This window comes from Oncorhynchus clarkii, chromosome 5, assembly GCF_045791955.1.
Source record: "Oncorhynchus clarkii lewisi isolate Uvic-CL-2024 chromosome 5, UVic_Ocla_1.0, whole genome shotgun sequence".
NCBI classification, from domain to species: Eukaryota; Metazoa; Chordata; class Actinopteri; order Salmoniformes; family Salmonidae; genus Oncorhynchus; species Oncorhynchus clarkii.
Window position 1 is genome coordinate 41234348 of NC_092151.1, and position 24749 is coordinate 41259096.

At 45.8% G+C, this 24749-nt stretch overlaps 1 protein-coding gene across 8 annotated transcripts; it reads right to left on the bottom strand.

Annotated features, from left to right (window-relative positions):
- Positions 1–177: 177 nt before the first annotated feature.
- Positions 178–24528, bottom strand: LOC139408854 (protein transport protein Sec31A-like). 8 transcript variants are annotated; one of them, XM_071153246.1, is made up of 29 exons: positions 24327–24508; positions 23591–23670; positions 22309–22432; positions 21430–21628; positions 21054–21149; positions 20716–20856; positions 19756–19898; positions 19290–19389; positions 18994–19155; positions 18612–18764; positions 18158–18388; positions 17979–18053; positions 17815–17856; positions 17092–17157; positions 15952–16569; positions 15393–15477; positions 15103–15281; positions 14733–14859; positions 14155–14300; positions 13896–14069; positions 13567–13779; positions 11487–11588; positions 9610–9715; positions 8578–8877; positions 6795–6853; positions 2217–2450; positions 1898–2017; positions 1651–1722; positions 178–1555 (listed from the first exon to the last, which is right to left on the bottom strand). In XM_071153246.1, exons 2-29 carry the CDS (start codon positions 23667–23669, stop codon positions 1376–1378), a joined length of 4326 nt encoding a protein of 1441 aa, XP_071009347.1. In that variant the 5' UTR covers position 23670; positions 24327–24508; the 3' UTR covers positions 178–1375. The 8 variants fall into 8 exon arrangements, with proteins under 8 accessions (XP_071009347.1, XP_071009346.1, XP_071009350.1 ...); XM_071153245.1 differs by adding an exon at positions 7802–7843 and having other exon boundaries at positions 15952–17157; XM_071153249.1 differs by lacking the exons at positions 15952–16569; positions 17092–17157 and adding an exon at positions 7802–7843.
- Positions 24529–24749: the final 221 nt, after the last annotated feature.

Consider the following 24749-nt stretch of genomic DNA (forward strand, 5'->3'; position numbering starts at 1 on the left):
ACCGAAAGGTTTTCAAGCAACAGGACTGTTTGTAGAAGAGCATATTTGCCACAAGACGATCAAAGTAGGTGTGTGAAAATATTATGTGAGTGAAAGTCCATTTCTACAGCTCAATACCTTACGGTCCTAATGTATCATGATAGAATATTGGAGAGCTGAGGAAAAATAGACTGCACATGATTTGTGAAAGCATTTATTATTTTTACAAGTTACATAGTTAAATCTAATGTACATACATATTAGGCCTAGTACATATGAGGGAGGGCAGGCAGAGATTGTTATAAAAGCTAATAGGGGCTCTATTTTGTAAATACATAACATTACAAATTCAAGATACTAAAAACTCCAAGGTCAAGGCTGAAGATGGAGCTAGACAGTCAAGACACATACGTTTCACTCTCCTTTCCAACACACTCGCATTGCATTCAGACACTGCATCCAGTATCAGATTAGGTAAAATGTCCAGTACCAACTAATTGGCCAGTATTTGTAAACGGAAAGACAATTAGTCTATTAAAACATGACATCCAAGCTGTTTATGACAAACATTAAATTAGTAACATCTGAAAGCAACTGATATTAAAACAATGAAGCAGCAGGTTTTAAATAAATACTATTTATTGAAAATATTGCATGTTGTCAATTTTAAAAAATGTCCCATTTGCAACACAAGTGTATTTCTGATCTTACCAGGATGAAGAGACAAATAGACTGTTTAATCAAAAGCCTAAATCATACTGAAGACAAGAACTGAGGGAAAGAAAATGGACGCTGTCGCGTGAAATTCATGGCATGACGGACCATTATAAAAAGCTAGTTCCCTCGTTATTAAACCTGACAATAATACCCAATTAAAACAGTCTGATGATGATCCCAGGCATATTATCTTAGCATGGATTCCTCCTGTGTTTTAAAGTACAGTCTCTGGTTAAAAGGGGAGTAACCCCCATTGCACTCTGCTCTGTCTGAAAATCATGATTACACTAAAAATGAACAAGAAAACAAAATATGATCCTCAAAACTGGGTTGTTTGGCTTTTTAACATATTATCCCAGTGACAACGATAAGACTGGCAATATCAATACATCTTGGTCCTATGTCCCGCATGTATTTACTATACTGTAGTGATACTGGTGGCATGGCTTGTGTTTGAGTTGTAAAATAGAAGGGGGAGGGGTCTCGAGTCCGGAATGGGATGAAGAAGTTGATCGGACAGTTGTCATAAAATCTCATGATTCTACAGGAAGTATAATATCTGCACTGGGAGCCACATGGAATTCCCACTGATTAAAACACCTGGCCTCTTATGACATCTCTGACCAATCCTTCTCCATCTCACCTCAGACTCTGAGGAGTGGGGGAGGGTCTCTCCTGCTCAGACCCCCAGTTTGTTGGCTTGTGTCAGCACCACCTTGAGCACAGGCATGAAGGCAGACGTCTCGCTGAAGTTGCTGCTGCTCACTATGTGTGTGTGGATGTTGAGGCTCTCCACGTAGGATCGAGACTCGATGCACTGCACCATGTTGTGCAGGCCCCCTATGATGGCTGGGGAGAGCTAGAAGGAAACAGAGACAAGAGAGAGAAAGTGTGAGAAAGAGAAATCGAGAGGGATGTGCGGTGACACACAATTTTTGAATTGTTCCAACTCACGGTCTGCTCTCGTAGCTTGTCGTAGAGGGCCTCAAGGCGTTTGTTGGCGTCATCCAGCTTCCTCTTGGTTTGCTGTGGGGAGAGAGAAATATGATGAGACGTGCATATCAACAGCCCTAAGCTGAGGGAGTGTTTGAAGAGGAAGTGTGAACAATTTTACACTAATGATATAACTTAAGGAAAAGTAGTTGTACGTGACGATTTATGAACTCCAGAGATAATCTGACTCGAGACACGCCGCACTCACAGGATCAGTGGCAGCAGCCAAGCACTTGTGGATGAGGCCCTCAAATGTGTTTTTCAGGACCAGGTGCTCATCGGGGATGGGCTTCATGGTTATCTTCTCAGCAGGGATGGACTGCAGCGGCTGGAAGGTTAACAGAACCACAGCACATGGGTTTTAGACTAACTCTTAGGAATTGTTGTAGAGCTTTCTAAGTTGCAAATAGTACCACGTTAAGAGCTTTGAGGCCATATTTCACTACCAGTAATGTAATCCACTAGCAATATGTTTCTCATAATTTCAATGAGGAATACACCAAATGCATGTAGGACTAGACCAGCACCTGTATGGTATCTCCAGTCGGGGCTCCGGGCGCTCCCTCCACACTTCCTCCACGCGTCTTGAGCATGCCAGGGTTCATGGGTGGGGGGGCCATCTGCTGCTGCATGCCCTGGTAGGGGGCCTGGTTCTGGGCCTGGCCTGGAGGCATGTAGGGGGGCTGTTGGGGGTCCCCAGCACCGAGGGGAGAAAAGATGGGGGCCATGATGGGGGAAGGAGGCGTGTAGTTCTCTGGAACCTGCAACAGTGGAAAGAGTGTGTAATGTACACTGAACTAAAATATAAACAACATGTAAAGTTTTGGTCCTGTTTCATGAGCTGAAATCAAAAGATAGCCGAAATGTTCCATACGCACAAAATGCTTCTCTCATATTTTGTGCACACATTTGTTTACATCTGTGTTAGAGAGGAATTTCTCCTTTGCCAAGATAAGGCAGAGCCCCACCTGTTTGAGCCCCACATTTTTTTTTGTGGGTTTGATTACAGGCTGTAATAAAAATATATACAGTGGGGCAAAAAAGTATTTAGACAGCCACCAATTGTGCAAGTTCTCCCACTTAAGATGAGGCCTGTAACTTTCATCATAGGTACACTTCAACTATGACAGACAAAATGAGGGGGGAAAAAAATCACCTTGTAGTTTTTTTAATGAATTTATTTGCAAATTATGGTGGAAAATAAGTATTTGGTCACCTACAAACAAGCAAGATTTCTGGCTCTCACAGACCTTTAAGAGGCTCCTCTGTCCTCCACTCGTTACCTGTATTAATGGCACCCGTTTTAACTTGTTATCAGTATAAAAGACATCTGTCCACAACCTTAAACAGTCACACTCCAAACTCCACTATGGCCAAGACCAAAGAGCTGTCAAAGGACACCAGAAACAAAATTATAGACCTGCACCAGGCTGGGAAGACTGCATCTGCAATAGGTAAGCAGCTTGGTTTGAAGAAATCAACTGTGGGAGCAATTATTAGGAAATGGAAGACATACAAGACCACTGATAATCTCCCTCAATCTAGGGCTCCACGCAAGATCTCACACCGTGGGGTCAAAATGATCACAAGAACGGTGAGCAAAAATCCCAGAACCACACGGGGGGACCTAATGAATGACCTGCAGAGAGCTGGGACCAAAGTAACAAAGCCTACCATCAGTAACACACTACGCCGCCAGGGACTCAAATCCTGCAGTGCCGACGTGTCCCCCTGCTTAAGCCAGTACTTGTCCAGGCCTGTCTGAAGTTTGCTAGAGAGCATTTGGATGATCCAGAAGAAGATTGGGAGAATGTCATATGGTCAGATGAAACCAAAATATAACTTTTTGGTAAAAACTCAACTCGTTGTGTTTGGAGGACAAAGAATGCTGAGTTGCATCCAAAGAACACCATACCTACTGTGAAGCATGGGGGTGGAAACATCATGCTTTGGGGCTGTTTTTCTGCAAAGGGACCAGGACGACTGATCCGTGTAAAGGAAAGAATGAATGGGGACATGTATCGTGAGATTTTGAGTGAAAACTTCCTTCCATCAGCAAGGGCAAAGATGAAACGTGGCTGGGTCTTTCAGTATGACAATGATCCCAAACACACCGCCCGGGCAACGAAGGAGTGGCTTCGTAAGAAGCATTTCAAGGTCCTGGAGTGGCCTAGCCAGTCTCCAGATCTCAACCCCATAGAAAATCTTTGGAGGGAGTTGAAAGTCCGCATTGCCCAGCAACAGCCCCAAAACATCACTGCTCTAGAGGAGATCTGCATGGAGGAATGGGCCAAAATACCAGCAACAGTGTGTGAAAACCTTGTGAAGACTTACAGAAAACGTTTGACCTCGGTCATTGCCAACAAAGGGTATAGACCAAATACTTATTTTCCACCATAATTTGCAAATAAATTCATTAAAAATCCTACAATTTGATTTCAGGATTTTTTTTTCTCATTTTGTCTGTCATAGTGGAAGTGTACCTATGATGAAAATTACAGGCCTCATCTTTTTAAGTGGGAGAACTTGCACAATTGGTGGCTGTCTAAATACTTTTTTGCCCCACTGTATATAAAACTATTTACTTTTTCATGTTATTTTGGCATTAATACGTGTCACATCAGTTTGCAAACTATGTAAATAAAAATGTATATCATTGAATTAATAAAGATGCATACAAACAGTCTCTTTGTTTTCTTGAGTAAGGCAGCTCCAAAATGCAGCCTAGCTAAGTGCTTTCTGTGGTGGTGTGTACTACTCCCTTCACAGAACAGCGCAAACTGGCACTAACCAGAATAGAAAGAGGTGGGAGACCCCGGTCCACAACTGAGCAAGAGGACAAGTACATTAGAGTGTCTAGTTTGAGAAACAGACGCATCACAAGTCCTCAAATGGCAGCTTCATTAAATAGTACCCGCAAAACACCAGTCTCAACGTCAACAGTGAGGAGGCGACTCCGGGATCTTCAGTTTCTTGGCAATTTCTCCCATGGAATAGCCTTCATTTCTCAGAACAAGAATAGACTGACGAGTTTCAGAAGAACGTTCTTTGTTTCTGGCCATTTTGAACCTGTAATCGAACCCACAAATGCTGATGGCCACTCAAGTCTAGAGAAGGCCAGTTTTATTGCTTCTTTAATCAGAACAGTTTTCAGCTGTGCAAATATAAATTGCAAAAGGGTTTTAATTAATTAGCCTTTTAAAATGTTAAACTTGGATTAGTTAACGCAACGTGCCATTGGAACACAGGATTGATGGTTGCTGATAATTGGCGTCTGTACGCCTATGTAGATATTCCATTACAATTATTATAATAATATACACCGCTCAAAAAAAATAAAGGGAACACTTAAACAACACAATGTAACTCCAAGTCAATCACACTTCTGTGAAATCAAACTGTCCACTTAGGAAGCAACACTGATTGACAAATTTCACATGCTGTTGCGCAAATGGAATAGACAACAGGTAGAAATTATAGGCAATTAGCAAGACACCCCCAATAAAGGAGTGGTTCTGCAGGTGGTGACCACAGACCACTTCTCAGTTCCTATGCTTCCTGGCTGATGTTTTGGTCACTTTTGAATGCTGGCGGTGCTTTCACTCTAGTGGTAGCATGAGACGGAGTCTACAACCCACACAAGTGGCTCAGGTAGTGCAGCTCATCCAGGATGGAACATCAATGCGAGCTGTGGCAAGAAGGTTTGCTGTGTCTGTCAGCGTAGTGTCCAGAGGATGGAGGCGCTACCAGGAGACAGGCCAGTACATCAGGAGACGTGGAGGAGGCCGTAGGAGGGCAACAACCCAGCAGCAGGATCACTACCTCTGCCTTTGTGCAAGGAGGAGCAGGAGGAGCACTGCCAGAGCCCTGTAAAATGACCTCCAGCAGGCCACAAATGTGCATGTGTCTGCACAAACGGTCAGAAACAGACTCCATGAGGGTGGTATGAGGGCCCGACGTCCACAGGTGGGGGTTGTGCTTACAGCCCAACACCATGCAGGATGTTTGGCATTTGCCAGAAAACACCAAGATTGGCAAATTCGCCACTGGCGCCCTGTGCTCTTCACAGATGAAAGCAGGTTCACACTGAGCATGTGACAGAAGTGACAGAGTCTGGAGACGCCGTGGAGAACGTTCTGCTGCCTGCAACATCCTCCAGCATGAACGGTTTGGCGGTGGGTCAGTCATGGTGTGAGGTGGCATTTCTTTGGGGGGCCGCACAACCCTCCATGAGCTCGCCAGAGGTAGCCTGACTGCCATTAGGTACCGAGATGAGATCCTCAGACCCCTTGTGAGACCATATGCTGGTGCGGTTGGCCCTGGGTTCCTCCTAATGCAAGACAATGCTCAGACCTCATGTGGCTGGAGTGTGTCAGCAGTTCCTGCAAGAGGAAGGCATTGATGCTATGGACTGGCCCACATGTTCCCCAGACCTGAATCCAATTGAGCACATCTGGGACATCATGTCTCGCTCCATCCACCAACGCCACGTTGCACCACAGACCGTCCAGGAGTTGGCGGATGCTTTAGTCCAGGTCTGGGAGGAGATCCCTCAGGAGACCATCCGCCACCTCATCAGGAGCATGCCCAGGTGTTGTAGGGAGGTCATACAGGCACGTGGAGGCCACACACACTACTGAGCCTCATTTTGACTTGTTTTAAGGACATTACATTAAAGTTGGATCAGCCTGTAGTGTGGTTTTCCACTTTAATTTTGAGTGTGACTCCAAATCCAGACCTCCATGGGTTGATAAATTTGATTTCCATTGATAATTTGTGTGATTTTGTTGTCAGCACATTCAACTATGTAAAGAAAAAAGTATTTAATAAGAATATATAATTCATTCAGATCTAGGATGTGTTATTTTAGTTCCCTTTATTTTTTTGAGCAGTGTATATATTTTTTAAATCAGACATTTCCAGCTACAATAGTCATTTACAACATTAACAATGTCTACACTATTTCTGATCAATTTGATGTTATTTAAATGGACAATTGTTTTTTTTTAATCAACGGCTCCTGTGTCCTGGAGAGCTATAGAGCAAGGTTCAGTGACCACAGCATGACAATGTATAAGTGTAATTGATTGTGTGATAGGTCTCACCTTCTTCTTCTTTGGCACTCTGCTCAGGGTAGGCGGGTCGTTCCAGCCATTCTGTGGGCCTGTTGACAAGCAGAGAAAAACCCATCACACACACACCTGTCTCTTCACTACAGTCTGGGTGCCACGGTCCCTGCACTCACACGTGCTACATTGTTAGCTAGCCTTGCTAACGCTAGTTGGGCAAGAAACAACCACAGTTCGACTGGCACCTAGGCTACTCACAGCACAACACTACATATTTCATACTGCATCAGCAAGACAATGAGCAAAGAATGTTTTCTTTTTGTAATTTAGCAGACCATCTTATCCAGAGGTACTTACAGGGGCAATTCGGGCACATCAATATATTTTTCACCTAGTCGGCCTGGTGATTCGAACCAGCAACCTTTCGGTTCCTGGCCCAACGCTCTTAACCGCTAGGCTACCTGCCACGGTTGGATAATTTTCTTGCCATTTGAGCAAATTACCAAAAACAGCACTTTCAGGCTGATTGTATTGGTATTTGAGTGCAGCGTAGCCTGGGCTGACCCCTAAATATAATCACCATGATCCCCCCCTGCCTGCAATTTTCATCAGGATATTGCCTGCCCTAGATAGCCAAGCAAAGCTCCGAATCAGACCAATCTGACTAACTTACCAACCCAATCATTCCCGCTTTACGCTCCTGCCCAGAGCACCACACATCTGGGTCAACCAACTGACACTCATATCCATGTTTACCTTTCTATCAACAGCAACGATGACGATTATGTCCTTGGTACTTCAGGTCTATGAAAAAGTTGATTATGTGATAGCACCCGTTAGAAATTAGCTGTTTTTAAAAAAAAAAAATCCTGCTGATTCCTTGATTGAACATTCACCAGAAAACAGAAGCGGCAACGCATCATATTGTTGATCATCGGGGATATTGGCGAGTGCTTTTGATTAAATTGATTTGTATGATCTGGTCAGGCCGGTCATTTACAGGCAGTAATTGCATAAGGTAGCAGAGCGGTCTTTCAATTCACCTTCACCTTCCATGAAACAGGTAGTGTCTGGATTATATCCCTCTGTGGACGAAAAAAACAACAACTCTAGAACAGTTCACCGAGCCATCAGAGCTGATGTGAGAGATGCTAATGGAGTTGATAGCTAGGGAACTAATTGCATACTCAAAATGTGTCGTTAGCGAGTTTTACTGTACCTGTAAATGTTTACAACTAATAAAGTCCCATTTCATTTAACAATGCGCTAATGCTAACATTAACACCCCTCGCACAATTCGGACGTGACCCTGTTAATAAGGAACCGCCATATTTCAGAGGAGTAACAGTGTCTCAGTTGAGAATTGTTACCTCCGCTTTCCCCACCCAGGGAGAGAGAGAGGTGCGAGAAAGAGGCATGGAACAGCAGCAGCCGTTGACAAATCTGAAGGCCGTCTGTGCTCGGCTGCACTGTGCTCACTAAGCAGATAGCTAGCACACACACTCTCCTGGCTCCGCTATGCCCTTACAGTTGGACACCGTCTAAACAGCTGCTTTCGGTCACTTACTCCATTCAGACCAGTTTAATATCCACCTTTAGCTTCCTATGCGGGTCTCTGACCCGACACTTGACATTCCCTGTCCACATTTGGCCCGGCCATTCAAACAGAACTATGGCTATGTTCCAACACCCACACTAGCATACCACTTTAGAATACAGGTCCAATACACTGCTTCTTTCGGAGGGGTATTGTAGTGTGGATCCTTCGAACAGATCCAGTCACACCTGTTCTCCCAGAGGCCCGGATCAGGCTGTGTACCTGAGGATCCGGTTGGTGGGAGCGGCGGCATGTACGAGGCAGGCGAACCCGGTCCGCCATGTTGGAAAGACGCTCCAGATGACAGCGGAGGAGGAGAGAAAGGAGGAGCGGAGGACACAGGCTGGCCCATGAAAGGAGGTGGGTAGAGGGGTTGTTGGGTGTATTGGGGCATGAAGCCTGGGGCTGGGGCTTGGGGTGAGGAGGAAGAGAAGGAGGGAGGAGGAGGAGCAGAGTACTGGAGAGGTGAATAGATAGCTGGGCCACCAGTGCCAAGGTTGTACTGGCTGGCCGGAGGGTAGGCTGGGGGTTCACAGGAAAGAGAACAGCATGCATTAGTCACATTAAAGACTAACTGGAACAGTGCTCTCTGGGGTCCTTTAGGAGTAGTAACATGCATTCTAATTCTTAGCAGTTCAGGAAATGTGAAACGGAAGCATTTCCTCTTAATAATTACAATCTGGTAACATTACAGAAAAATGCTTCAACTGTGTTAGAACTTCATTCAAAAGTATGTAGACGTTTATAGATAGACTATCAGGCATGAAAGATCTGTTATTCAGAACAGGACATCATGCAGAGAGCAAGAGAGTTAACAGCCAAACATTCTCATTCTCAATTAGAAAACATGGCCATAGAAGGCTCAAGGCCGAGCTAATTAGCAAAGAACTTTCGAAAGAGAGAACACTGGGCAAACATTCTCCGCCAGAAAATGCTTGGTTTAAATTTAGAAAAACGGGGCATCGAAGTCAGACTATCTGTATGTAGAATACCCAAGGCTAGCACCTGTACCTGATTCAGAGGGGTTGGGTTAAATGCGGAAGACACATTTCAGTGGTACAACTGACTAGGTATCCCCCTTTCCCATCTGTATGTGTGAAGCCACGATTAGCTCGACGCTACGCAGTGTATCCTCCAAACCGGTTGGTGGCGGCAGACACACACACTTCTAGGTGTTCAGGCTGCCATTTCCCTCCTACACGAAGAAGAGAGTACCTATAACCTGAAAGTGGTAGTGATGTTTGAGACACTTACGCTGGTACTGATGTGAGTACATGGGGGGGTATGCAGCAGACGAGGAGGCTGGGGGAGCAGCTGACCCAGAGGGAGGCATCCCATACATGGGGGGTGTCGGCTGAACCTGCAATGATCGACAGGACAGACACAAAAGACGACATCACAGACTCAATGGCTGCCTTCCAAATGGCAGCCTAATCCCTATATATTGCACTACTCTTTAACAGAGCCTTATTCCATGGCCTATAAAGTGCATTATATAAGGAATAAGCTTCCATTTGGGAAGCAGCCAGGATCATAACCACGACTAGGGCTGGGTTTCATTCCAGAGAGAATCTCCCTCTCGTCAGGTCTTGTTCACTCCCCTTCACAGATCTTAAAGTAACTGCCCAGTAATAATCTCACTTTTAAACAGAATATGAACTTTAACTCATATCCAAATACTGTTTTTGTATTTATACTCGTGTGGCCAAAGCATAAATTGGAGGGAAAAAAAAGGCAAAAACACTTAAAAACCCCACCTCAGAACGTTCCAAAAATGCTTGCCATTTCCTCATAGAACATGTCATCTCCCCAAGGGGGATGAAATGGCCAATCATTGGTCTAGGGCAGAATTATCTACTAGCACAAATATTTTTTTGTGACCGATATATGCCCACACCTTCCAAACACAGAAAAGCTGCATTTGAACATAATTACAATTAGTCGCGGGAAAAATATATTTCACTCATATTGTAAGTAATATTTCATAGAAAAATCGGGAAACATTGGGCAGTTATATTCAAGACAACTAGATAGATGCACAAAATAGTGTAACAAGAGCTGTGAGTGAATCAGAAACAAGAGAGAAACGGGACACGGACTGGAGAAAGAGACATGTTTTAGAGCAGTGCCTCTTAAATCCGGTCCTGGGGACACAAAAGGATGCAATACAAACCTAATTTAAAAATCATTAAAGCTTGACGATGGGCTGATCATTTGAATTAGCTGTGTAGTACTAGGGCAAAAACACAAAGCCCTTTGGGTCTCCAGGACCAGAGTTAAGAAACACGGTTGGATCAGGTGCTCCACACGGACGTGCATGACAAACCACACATGGATCCATGGTGGGTTGGGGTATGAACAGTAAGTGACCAGCTGGTGTGGGGACCATGGGAACAGGGTGGAGATTTGTCTTCCAACAGACGGGAGTCATGACGCGACGCGTGTTGCAAGGAGCGGCGCAGAAAGCCGTCGCGCTGTCTGACGTACGACAACGGGGGTCAAGTAGAGAGACAGACTAGGGTCATGCAGTTATGGGGGGGGGGGGGTTCAGTGGCCCTGAGGTGAGAGGTCAGGGGTACATGGCTGTGACCCTGTGCTTGGTATACGTGCCAGGTCTACGTCGTACCACAATAGCAAGAGCAGCGCTTGCAACAGAAGAACAGAAGAGAGTAGCAACGTATTGACCCATAGTAGAACCACAGCATGTCCCAAAAAAAACCTTAGTAACGAGACCATTGGAAAATCAATTTATTGGTTTAAATCCCATTTGAATCAATGTAATTAAATCAATTAATTGTCAACCAAAATGGGACGATAGTCAGAGGAAAGATCAAAGCGATAACAGAAAAAAGACGTATAAAAACATTCAGGGAAAAGAGTTAGGAAAGAGAGCTACTGGTACTAACTACAGCAGGTAGTGACCGACAAAGAAAGCAGGGGAAATAGTTCACAACATCTGTTAGGTAGTGGTCTGTTTGTTTATTTAGCTGCTACAATTAGATTTCAGAGTTAGTCAAACTGAGGAATATTGAACATAAGCCCAAAAAGCTGAAGCACAGTTGCTGGTGTGGTACACGTGTGTGTGGTCACAGCCATCGTCAGGGCTAGTGTGTGTGTGTGTGTGTGTGTACCTGGGGCTCTGTGGTGGCAGGGCCTAGATGAGGAGGAGGGACACTGGGGAGAGCTGTGGGAGTTTGGTTACTCCAGGAGGTAACTGTAGAGGCAGACCTCACCTGGAGAACACACATACACACAGTCCGCATGGTACACACACACACCAATGATGAACACACAATGGAGGAGCCCCGACAAAAACAACCCCAGCTCAACACTAGAGGTCGACCGATTAATCGGAATGGCCGATTAATTTTCATAATCGCTAATCGGCATTTTTGGACACCGATTGAGGCTGATAAAAAAATGTAAAAAAAAAGTTTATTTACCTTTATTTAACTAGGCAAGTCAGTTAAGAACACATTCTTATTTTCAATAAAGGCCTAGGAAAGGTGGGTTAACTGCCTTGTTCAGGGGCAGAACGACAGATTTGCTCAGGGATTCGATCTTACAACCTTCTGGTTACCACCTGCCTTACATTGCACTCCACGAGGAGTGCGTGGCAGGCTGACCACCTGTTACGAGTGCAGCAAGGAGCCAAGGTAAGTTGCTAGCATTAAACTTCTTACAAAAAACAATCTTAACATAATCACTAGTTAACTACACATGGTTGATGATATTACTAGTTTATCTAGCTTGTCCTGCATTTGCATATAATCGATGCGGTGCCTGTTAATTTATCATTGAATCACAGCCTACTTCGCCAAACAGGTGATTTAACAAGCGCATTCCCGAAAAAAAGCACTGTCGTTGAACCAATGTGTACCAAACCACAAACATCAATGCCTTTCTTTAAAATCAATACAAGTATATATTTTTAAACCTGCATATTTAGTTAATATTGCCTGCTAACATAACTTTTTTATAACTAGGGAAATTGTGTCACTTCTCTTGCGTTCAGTGCAAGCAGTCAGGGTAAATGCAGCAGTTTGGGCCACCTGGCTCGTTGCGAACTGTGTGAAGACTATTTCTTCCTAACAAAGACCGTAATTAATTTGCCAGAATTGTACATAATTATGACATAACACTGAAGGTTGTACAATGTAACAGCAATATTTAGACTTAGGGATGCCACCAGTTAGATAAAATACGGAACGGTTCAGTATTTCACTGAAATAATAAACGTTTTGTTTTCGAAATTAGTTTCCAGATTTGACCATAACGACCCAAGCCTCGTATTTCTGTGTGTTGTTATGTTATAATTAAGTCTATGATTTGATATTTGATAGAGCAGTCTGACTGAGCGGTGGTAGGCAGCAGCAGGCTCGTAAGCATTCATTCAAACAGCACCTTCCTGCGTTTGCCAGCAGCTCTTCGCTGTGCTTCAAGCATTGAGCGGTTTATGACTTCAAGCCTATCAACTCCCGAGATTAGGCAGGTGTAACCAATGAGAAATGGCTAGCTAGTTAGCGGGGTGCGCGCTAATAGCGGTTCAATCGGTGATGTCCCTCGCTCTGAGACCTTGAAGTAGTTGTTCCCCTTGCTCTGCAAGGGCCGCGGCTTTTGTGGAGCGATGGGTAACGATGCTTAGAGGGTGGCTATTGTCGATGTGTTCCTGGTTCGAGCCCAGGTAGGGGCGTGGAGAGGGACGGAAGCTATAATGTTACACTGGCAATACTAAAGTGCCTATAAGAACATCCAATAGTCAAAGGTTCATGTTAAAAGGAACCACCAGCTTTCATATGTTCTCATGTTCTGAGCACTTTTACTTTTTTCTCCAACACTTTGTTTGTGCATTATTTAAGCCAAATTGAACATGTTTCATTATTTGAGGTTAAATTGATTTATGGATTTATTATATTAAGTTAAAATAAGTGTTCATTCAGTATTATTGTAATTGTCATTATTACAAATAAATATATATTTTTTAAATTGGCCGATTAATCGGTCTCGGCTTTTTTTTTGGCCCTTCAATAATCGGTATCGGCGTTAAAATCATAATCGGTCGACCTCTACTCAACACCAGAGTCAGCGGCCGTCGGCCACACAACATGTGGGAACAAGACCAAAAGGGCACCCAGACAGCATCAGAATCAAGAGAGGATCATCAACCACTTAGGGGCTAATGAGGAGGCTGTGTGAGTGACTGTCACTTACCGGCTGGTAATACTGTTGCGGTGCGGTGGCAGCGGCAGGCACAGGGGCCGGAGCGGGCTGCTGGGTCACCATAGAAGGCTGGGCAGGGGTGAAGAGCTGCCTGGGCTGGGCAGCTGTGGGCTGAGGGGATGGGAGTTGGGCTACTGGGGCTGCAGCTGGAGCCTGTTGACCCAGAGCTCTGCTGAGACGGTCACGCAGCTGCTGCACCGCAACCTGGAGGTGGAGAAAATACAGCCGAATTAGAAGCAGTAGAATGGACATTACGTTCCGGCTCTGAACGAGTAACCCGAGGCAGATTGTGGGGCAAATGTATTGTGTATATCATTCACCTGCTCTGTGTTCTGGGGCAGGTATGCAATGGCGTTGGTGAGGCTGCCCTGGGAGGCCAGCAGGCTGGCATACTGACTCATCTTCTCCCCCAGTAGAAGCCCCACAGCAGAGGGATCAGACTCCTGGTTCTGCTCTACCGCCTTGCGGAGCACCACCACCTTCTCGACCAGATCCTGCCGCAATACAAACAATACAGAGTTAGACCCACACACACACAAACCAGACGTACACACTCCACACACACACACACCCGCGTACCTGCAGAGAGAGAGGGCAGTGTCTGTCCTGTGCTCTGGTCCAGCAGGTCACCAGTTTCTCCACGTTGCCAGCGCAGATGTAACACAGACAAGCCTGAGCCTGCAGCGTGCAGTCCTCCACAGCCTCCAGTCTGCAGCCCAGCAGGTCTACAGAGACAGCAGCACAGTTGGGTTCAAAATTCACAACTGGTTCACACGGCAGCAATGGAAAGAAACTTTGAAAGGGAAGGCCAGTGAGGGAGAGCGTGAAAGGCTAAGAGAGACCGTAAAAGGCCCCGCATGGTCAATCTGTCGTCTGCATTGATCATGCAGCATTTACTGTGATACGGCCTCTGCAGAAGTCAGGGCATTCATACTTCTTGCGCGTCGCTGAGGAGCACAATTGTGAAGGAAGTGAGCTTGTGTTTATACAGGACCTCCCGCCCCCAACCAATCATGTACAGCGCAAAGCTATACGGAGCCCTCCGCATTGTTACAAATGTACAAAATCTGGGAGGCGCACGGCGATGCAGGAGCAAGCATAAATTGGCTTTAAGGGAGAGTGTGTGAAAGAGGGAGAGAGAAAGTGTCTGTTCCTACCACACAGAGAGGAGAACTCCTCGGGCTGAGCGTAGGTCATGACTGCAGCCAGAGCTTCCTTCCAGTTCTGCAGCTCACAGGTCTGCAGCACGTCACGCCAGTCCCTCATCACCACCGCACTGATCAGCTGTTAATCAAAAAAAAATCTAAATCGTCAATACTGTAGACCTCCCTCTGATCAGCTGCGAGACCCAATAACGGTCATAATCAATATTGTTCACGTCCCTCTGCCAGTTCCTCAACCCCACCAATCAGCTGCAGGAGACACTGAAAGTAAATCAGTAGCAGAACAGTAGCAAATACCACAGATCAACTACCTGATCACATGACCGTGACACTGACTGACATCATGGTCACGGTGCTGGGTTACCTTGGTGATCTTGCTGTGAGTCTTGGTGAAGTACTTCCTCTGTGTTTTCTCCAGAAGCTCCGCCCCTCCAGCGATGGCCAGGATGATGCTGTCAGCCATGCGGTTGTCATGGAGACAGAGTTCCACTGCGCCATGGAAGTCACCCGTCAGCAGGGCCTGGGTGATCAAGCCATCCACACCTGACGGGACAAAACCAACAACGGTTTGCTTTTTAAAACTTTGACAAAAAAACAGCAGCACGCAGTCAACCTAAAAATAAGAGATTCAGATTGATATTAACGGATCGTTACCTTGACTGACGCGGAGTTTAATGCCCTCTGGGACTGGAGCCTCCCCTGGCAGGCTGGCCTCTGCCTCTGCTGGTGGAGCTGCCTCCTGACAGACCAGAGGGGGAGTTGATCAAATGTTATTTGACCGAGAGTAGTACCGTCCCTGGAGTGTCAGTACAACTCCAACTACTGCGTAAATCTGTTGATGTCAACGGGAGATTTCCTCGGAAGCATAACAAGTGTTATCCCGTACCGCCATACCATCTACTCAGAGCTTTACATATAACCATAAAACAGCAAAGGGAAACTAAATGAACAGGTGTGAGTCTACCCCAGAGAGAAAGTTGAAGTTGAAGGAAAATAGGGGGGGGGTAAAAGAAATTGGGCGAGTTACTTATAGTTAGAGATGAGACACTATGTGAAAGCAATGTCACAACATAACCGGAGCAATATAATGACATAGCAGCACCAATGTAATAGGTTTACAGTTTTAGCGATGAACAACGATAACGACAAAGCAATAATAGTACGATGCGCCACTCTCTCTCTGGGATGGACTGACGGGATGAGAAGAAGGTACCTCCTCCAGAGGAATCTCTTCATTTACTGGCATCTCTTCCTGGGCGATGGGCTCAGCTCCAAGGGCTTCTGTCAGGTCTACTTCTGCTGCCAATGGTTCCAGACGTCCTGTCACTTCCACTTCTGCTGCTGGCTGGAGGTTTGTAGCAGCGATGAGGTCAAATGGATCTTCCGCTTCTGGTTCCGGAGCAGGTGTGAGTTCCACTTCTGCTGCTGGCTGGAGGTTTGTAGCAGCGATGAGGTCAAATGGATCTTCCGCTTCTGGAGCAGGTGAGAGTTCCACTTCCGCTGCTGGCTGGAGGTTTGTAGCAGCGATGAGGTCAAATGGATCTTCCGCTTCTGGAGCAGGTGAGAGTTCCACTTCCGCTGCTGGCTGGAGGTTTGTAGCAGCGATGAGGTCAAATGGATCTTCCGCTTCTGGAGCAGGTGAGAGTTCCACTTCTGCTGCTGGCTGGAGGTTTGCAGCAGCGATGAGGTCAAATGCGTCTTCAGGCGGGAGTCCAGGGTCTGCTAGAGGCTGCAAGGTGGAGACAGGAGGAGCCAGGTCCAGCTGGACTGCCGACTGCAGACTGGGCATTGTTGATGTCGGGTCGAAGCCGGGTACAGCCTGTAAGTCCACCTGGTTGAACGCAGAAACAGGCTGTAAGTCGACTTGGTTGAACTGAAATACAGGCTGCAAGGGCACCGGGTCAAATTCTAAGACATGCTGCAAAGCTACCTGGTCAAATTCAGATACAGGCAGTGAGTTCACTTGGTTGAACTCTGTTGGAGGCTGGAGGGAAAAGGGGGCAGTGGGATCAAACATGGGTGCTTGCTGCAGGTCAGCTGGGGGGGCCAGAGCTGGGGGGGCCAGAGTAGGGTCAGACTCTGACAGGAGAGCAACGGGAGCAACAGGGGCAAGAAGCTGGGGTTCTGCGCTGAGGTCAAGAGTAAGAACAGGCTCCGATTGGAGGACAGGCATAGGATCAGAAGCTGAAAGGTCACCGCTGGGCGGGGGAGCAAGCTCTGGCTGGGGTCCAGGTTCGGGCTGGAGGGCGGGCTCAAGCGGCGGTTCGGGGGTGGGCTCAACAGTAGCAGCCTCAGGCACGGGAGGAAGGACCTCAGGCTCCGTGTTGAGCTGGGGAGCGGGAAAAGGCACTACCTCTGGTTCTGGTCCAGGATCAGCCTCAGGTTCAGGCACAGAGGTGGGGGCAGGAGCAGTGGAGGGCTGCATACATTCATACAGCAGGAAAGGAGTAGGAGAGGAGAGCCAGATTCACACAGAGTTCAGCAGAGCCATTCAATTGAGAGTTGTAGATAAATTATTAACAGAATCACTGACATGTTGGAAACCCAACAATATTCATAAAACGTCATTGATTGTGTCCTTTGAGATATTAGTACCGTTGAGCCCGGGTTAAGCAATGTTACAAAATATCCTTTCATTTTAGCAGTACAATAGCATTAAGAATCAGATGAGAAAATAGCATTGTCTTGCAGATAAAAAAAATATATATATATAAAAAGGTAGAATTGAAATATGTGAGGTGAAGTTCTCCAAATCATATTCAATGATGATCTATGACAAAAGTCAGGAAAAGCAATTCAACGATGTTCAGCGCATGAATAAGAAACGCATCCTTTTCTTACTTCACAGAAACTGTATTGTGAAACCTAGAGTTAGTGAAGTTGGACACTTTCCCAATGCCCCTACCACTTCCCTGTTTGAGCAATGAGACCAAAGCTACAGAGAGTGAATGAGCAGATATGTTTGCTCTGCATTACCATCAACTTTACCGCATACTGAACCGTATTCCATGTTGTTCATCGAATTGTCACAACTAAGGAATTATACGTTTCTTCCACACACACACAAAGTCCTTACCTCCTCAGGCTGAATAGGTTCTCCCTCTAATGCTGCTGCAATCTGTGAACAAAGGAACAACCCCAGCGGAATTAAACCAGGCTGACAGACCGCATTAGGACCAGACAGACAACAGACTGACATGGCCTGAGGACATTCAGTGACGGTTTATTTCAAAACATCACCTTTGCTGCTAGCTCCTCCTTCTTATATCCCAAAAGCTCCAGGTATTTTCCACGAGCATCATTCTCAAAGTTCACCTGAAAACACCATTTAACTTTGGTAGTAAAAGACACGCAATACTGTGAAGTACAGCAACAACAACAAACAACTTCGTTTTAACACCACAAGTCCCCATCCTTACCTTCAGGAAGGACCAGACTGTCTTCTCAAACTCGTTCTGGGCCGAGTCCATCTTCTCCTGGCAGAAGTCAACGAAGCTGCCAGCAGCCAGTGTGGCCTGCAGCTGGGCAGAGCGCTCCAGGAAGGTTGTCTCCGTAATCACCTGACTAATGTGAACCACATGGGCCGTGGGCTGCTGAGGCTGTTGGGGGTTGGGCTTGATGTTCTCCAACGACACCAGCTTACCACCAAACTGGATTTTGGCGGAGGGGGGGGGGGGGGGGGGCAGGAAGTGAACTTATTAGCACCATTTCAACATATCGATAGAATGTCTTTAGTGAGAGAGACAGGAACCAGCAGCAAAGAGTTGCCAGGGGGTGAGATGTAGTGTGTCACTGGGCGGTATCATCATACATCCACGCATACGGCTTGACAAAGATAGCAGAGAAATTAAGGCAGAGAAGGTAGTGACTCACAGCGAAGGAGGCCCCCACGGGCCTGCGGATCCACTTGGGGGGCTTTTTGAGGGGGGTGATGGTGGTGGAGGCGGGCGGGGCCTGGGAAAGCTGCAGGGGGGGAAGGGTCTGACCCATCCCAAATGGATCCATATTGCCAAATGACGTGCTGATCTAGAACATAGACATGCCACAGAAAGTAAAATATATATTTTTTTTCTCCTCTTTTTTTAAATAGATTGTATTCATTCACACCAAGTGTCTCCAATGATGGGCTACAATTGAAGCGAGTTTCCACTCCAAATCTCAGAATTCGTTGGAACCGCGTATGTAACCCGAAATGACCAACATGGAGGCCAGTTTCCAACCTCAACAGTGTTCATATGTGAAACTGTTTACCCACCGTGTCTGCCTGTGTCTGGCTGAAAGCCTGGCTGCTGCCCCCCATGATGGAGTAGATGCTGATGTGTCCGTCGAAGGCTGCGGCCGACAGCACCGCCGGGTTCCTGGGACACCACTGGATGTCAAAGCACCACTGGGTACTGGTAGGCAGCTCATACAGCACCTGGAGATGAAACAGCAGACAGGAATGCCTTTCTGGTTACATGTCTCCGTAATGATAATTATTAGCAGTTTACTGTAGTTTGTAGTTAGGGACCATGCTAAGAATAGCGAGACCACACACACACACACACTCACCTCGGCGGTGTTGGGGTTCCAGCAGAGGATTCGGTTGTCTTTCCCGCAGCTCAGTAGCAGCTCAGGGTCCGCCAGGCTCCAGGCGATGGCCAGGACACCCCTGACGAACACACACAACCCCCCCGCAGATTTAATTAGCATAATGTAATCCGATCACATCCGATCTAATGAACACTTGCAATTAGTTCTGACATGCCTTGGGTGTGCCCATTTGTTAACAGTCACACCAGATTAGCGTGTTCTGATCACTCCTTAAATAGCAGTCATCCCCATCTCCCAGAGACCTCTAGTAACCAAGAACAGATTCATACCGCAGCCACATTCCTACATGATTTTCTCACAGAGTTCAGCCTCAACGGCTGAACATGATTCCATCCAATACAAAAGTTTGGACTGTGACAGTCAGTGGTTTTGACATGACTTTCTCCAAGACTGGATACCAGATTCATTTGAAGTCATAATTTACCGTGTGTGGTTCTCCAGGACTTTGAGAGGGGAGGTGGCAAAACGCAGGTCCCAGATCTGGATCACTGGCATCCTGTCATCCTCCGAGGCCAGCACCAGCTGAGTAGCTACCTCGGGGTTCCATTCTAGCCCAGAGCAGTGCATCTGAACACACACAAGTTATCTATTAATTGACTTATTATAATGAATGTGTGGTTCTCTTTCTGCCCATCTGTCACGTGGTGTTAATACTATGTTTGTACCAAGGGTTGGAATCAGTTCAGGGAACAGAACCAAAAACAATTTTATGATTTGAGGAACAGAACCCGAACCGAAAGTGATCTATACTGTTCCGGAACAGAACCGTTCATTTAAAAGCAACGTTCAGGGCATTTTTTTTTCAGTTTCACAAAAATCACAACAAAGTGCCTATGCAAAGCCCTCACTCTGTCACTCAAATGTATTCCAGTGCCCGCCAGCTGAAAATCTTTGCCAGTGTCTGCGCGTGTAGGCCACCTGCCCTCTGAAGCATAAGTTACTGTAGCCTACTGACGACATTGCAAGCGTAATTCAGAAATTAGGGAGAGGTGTTTAATTAGAGAAGAATGGATTTACTTTTTCAACGCTAGTTAAGGATACTACAGTTATCCCGTTTCACACGGCATTTATTAACTACAAAAAAGGCAAGGCGTGTTTTTAATTCCAGTGCTGCTCTGCAAACACAAGCTAGTTAACGTTTGCTCTGGTCCAACGTTAAACCAACGCCGATGTTGAAAGATATTCAAAGTTCCTCCATAGACCGATTCGGTTGCCAATCCTGTGTCTGTCCCAAAATAAGTGGCAAGCTTTTAACTGAAGGCGCTAGGAATACTTCCCACCCCCAAAGTTTACAGAAAGCTGCAGGCCAGGGAGAGGACTTTTAAACTGGAGATGAAAGTGGCAGACTGAGCCCTAAACAGCAGACGTGCTTTCCGGTACGTACCCTGTTGCTGTGGTCGCTGACTTTGATGATTAGGTCGTTCTTGCGGAGGTCCCAGATGGAGGCGCGGCCGCTGGGGCTGGCTGAGGCCAGGATGTGTTGGACCTGCCTGTTCCACGCCACACAGCTGATGTCCTCTAGAGGCTGAAATAAACAAAAAGCCTGCTCACTCAAATGTTCCTCTACTATCAAATTACCTGGGTGCCGGATCCTCGTAGACAAGATAACATGAACATTTTTAAGGAAAGCACTCAAAAAAAAAAAAAAAAGGTAAATTGTGACTACTTATGGTTTCCTTAATTAACCACGCAGAGACACGTTCTGGTGCCATTGGGTCTTACCTGAGTTTTAGGGCCTGGTGTCATCGGAGAGCCAAAGTTGTTTAGGTCCCAGATGTAGATCTCTGATTCATTACCTCCGGAAGCCACCAGGTTGTCCTGGGGAAGGGGAGACGGAAGTAATGATTTATCATCACTAGCTAACATGGGGGGGGGGGGCAATGTAAAGTACAGTAACGAACACAACGAGATACACTTGACAGAGTTGGCGGAACAGTCAACAAAGGTCAGTAGACCAAAACGTTAGTATTCCAATAAAACAAAAGCAAGACGTTCTCAAGTGATTTGAGCAATATCTCAACGTGCATATTATGCACAGAAAAGTATCATGCCAAAGCGGTTAGTGAGAGCATAGTTACAGTTAGTTCGGTGTACCTACCTGGAAGGAGTTGACATCAAGGGCTCTAACTGGCCCGCTGTGTTTGTTACTCTGAGCGATGACAACGTCACCGTGTCCAGCAATGATCTTGGCCGGGTCGTAAAGGATGACGTCGCCGTTCTCTCCCCCTGCGATGAGCACTCCAGACGGGAGACCCTGTGCATCCATGCCGTGGGGACCCCACGCCAGCTTGTGGTATCTGATTGAGTGTGATAAGAGCAGTCTGAGCTTTGACGTATGTTTTCTAAACCTACCCAAGAGTTGACTTGCTCTGATGCTTGTTGTACCATTGTCAGAACCATTCACCAATCTTTGTTGATTGACTATACTTGTTGTTTTTCCAGTAACCTGAGCTTTAACCACTACAGTTTTCACAACTACGATTCCCTACCCGGGTTTACTATACTACCTGAGATACCTGAAGAAATATAATTTACTAAGAATCCTGTTGAAAGAAAGGGGGCTCCCGAGTGGCGCTGCGGTCTAAGGCACTGCATCTTTTGGGGCGGCAGGTAGCCTAGTGGTTAGAGCGTTGGACTAGTAACCGAAAGGTTGCAAGAACGAATCCCCGAGCTGACAAGATTAAAAAATAAATAAAAATGTGAAAATAAGAATTTGTTCTTAACTGACTTGCCTAGTTAAATAAAAGGTCAAATAAAAATCTCAGTGCTAGAGGTGTCACTACAGACCCTGGTTCGATTCCAGGCTGTATCACAACCAGCCGTGATTGGGAGTCCCATTGGGTGGCGCACAATTGGCCCAGCGTCGTCCGGGTTAGGCCGTCATTGTAAATAAGAATTTGTTCTTAACTGACTTGCCTAGTTAAATAAAAAATAAAAAACTGGGTTTGGGTTACAGCTAGTGCTGAGGTTTCACTACCTGTGAGAGGAGGAGTATGCTCCACGGAGCTTCATGTCCAGAGAAGGCTCGGCCAGGTCCAGCTCAAAGATCTCCAGAGAGGCGGAGGTACTGAAGGAGGCATCCAGCTGCTGGGCTGACGTACCTGGACACAGAGACAGACGGGTGAGCGGTCAGCAATACCTGACCAGGTAGACGCACTAACAGGACAGTTGTTCAGACAAAAAATATTCAACGAGTCAGTTTTCAAGGATATTCAAAAACTTGTGGCTCATGACGAGACTATGACTCCAACATAGAGAGGAGAATAGCTGCTCCTGCAGCTTAACTCTTTCTGAAACTTCATCTGGAAAATTGATGCATCACCCCTGTCAGTGCAACATGTACAGTTGGGGGTCTTGAATTATGGGATCCCTTGATGATAAGCAAAAAATAAAGTATAAAATAAATAACACAAATACTGAGCTATATTGTATGGAAAGACATTCTGGGAAATTATATTTAATACCAAAAAATTGCTCAGAGAAATAGATTGTGTAACAAATAATAATGGGGGGGGGGGTTAAAAATGATTGGATCCCGTTTTCAATATTCCAGCACCCTCCCCTTACGAGGATAACGACACTGAGCCTTTTTATAAAATGTTTAATAAGATTGGAGAACACAGTGGGAGGGATCTTAGACCATTCCTCAATACGGAATCTTTCCAGATCTTTGATATCCTTTGTCTGTGCTTATGGACTGGCCTCTTCAATTCAAACCACAGGTTTTCAGTCGAGTTTAAGCCTGGAGACTGAGATGGCCATTGAAAAATGATGATTTTTGTTGTGTGCTTAGGGTATTGTCTTGCTGGAAGATTCACGTGAGGCCAAGCTCCAGCCTTCTGGCAGAGGCACGCAAGGTGTTTGGCTAAAATGTTATGGTATCATTCATGATACTGTTGACCTTAACAGGGGCACCAGGACCAGTGGAAGCAAAATAGCCCCATAACATCAAAGATCCTTCCCCATATTTTACAGTTGGGATTAGGTATTTTCTGCATTGCTCTTTCAAAAGTCAAACACCGCTGGTGTGCGTGGCCAAATACCTTTATTTTTTATGACTATAGCACCGATTTCAATCCAAGTGCCAATGCCGTTGAGCAAACTCAAGGCAGTGCTATGGTCAGATGACATGAAAATAGAGCTCTTTGGCCACGCACACGAACGCCCGAGTTGGCCTTCAAAAGAACGCATATGCAGAAAATACCTACTTCCGGTCGTCAAATATGTCCGAGATTCTCAGTAAAGTGTACAAAAGATACCTGCTGCCAGGTACACAGGATGGTGCTGTGCTGGGCTCCAGCTCTGGATGGCCGTGCGGTTGATCTCTTTGAGCTTCATTCTGATGGGGAGAAAACAACCCAAACAAGAATTAATCAAGCTTCTAGCGCACAGAAATAACGGATCACAATTGATAATGAAATGGTCCTGAAAATAGTTACCCCACAGTCACAATAAAAAAAGCTGATGTGACAATCAACGTGCACAAATACAGAATAAGGGGATTGGATATGGTGTATCCGAACTGGGTATAGACTTATATGGCTGTAAATAGGGTAGGTAGGGCAAAGGTGCATTCAAATGAAACAGACATTTTGAATGGATTTCGTGTAGTTACCGTTCCATTTTAACTGAATAGATAGCCAAGTCACACAAAAGGAACTTTCCATTCAAATTAGATGATACAGACAAGTTGTTTGTGCAGCAAAGTAACCTAGATGTTACGCTATCTAAAATAAGAAGCCACGCAGCTAATGCTAAAAATGCGTAGGTACCTTTCAGTGAGACTATGGTTCTGATAGTAGCACTTGATTCGTAAGAAAAGAAAACCGACAGCTGCAAATAAATGGTTTCTGTCCTAACACAATGAACTCAGTAGCTAGCTAACCAGTACAGTTATAGCGCAATCTGTGAGCTAGAAACTAGCAACATGGCTAGACCTAAGCGAAATACTGTCCAACAGGGTCACACATCTAGCTAATCCAAAAAAGTACTTACCTTCTCAGGTCTGTTCGCTCCTATAACACATACACACAGTTGATATGCGTCAAAAAACGTTGATCACCCGTGCAAGTTCCTTTTTCTTATTGTGCAAGACTTAACAAGCCGACAGCTCTCCGCTGCAGAATGCACATTCAATGAAATTCCACGTCCGCACTGGTCTTCGGCTCCATCAACGTGGCACAATAATCTCCTCCTCCTCCTCCTCCCCTCCAGGCACTTCCGGTGAACGTCGGCTTTGAACACTGTGCTGAACGTAGGCCGTATGTACATACATGTACTCAATTCATTGCAGCCCTACTGTACATGTCATTTGTAGCGAACACAAATAGGTTGCATATTTCATTAGGGAGTGCACCCTCTGCCGCAAGTGTCATCATTATAGGATATACATTGACACTTAAACCCATTCCATCTTGT

Excerpts from the sequence above, each read along its gene's own strand:
- LOC139408854 (XM_071153245.1), bottom strand. The coding sequence starts at position 23,669 with ATGAAGCTCAAAGAGATCAACCGCACGGCCATCCAGAGCTGGAGCCCA. Across the intron at positions 20,857-21,053 it reads CACCAGGCCCTAAAACTCAG|CCTCTAGAGGACATCAGCTG; the intron begins GTAAGACCCAAT and ends TGTTTATTTCAG. Across the intron at positions 14,860-15,102 it reads CTCACAGCAAGATCACCAAG|CTGATCAGTGCGGTGGTGAT; the intron begins GTAACCCAGCAC and ends TTTGATTAACAG.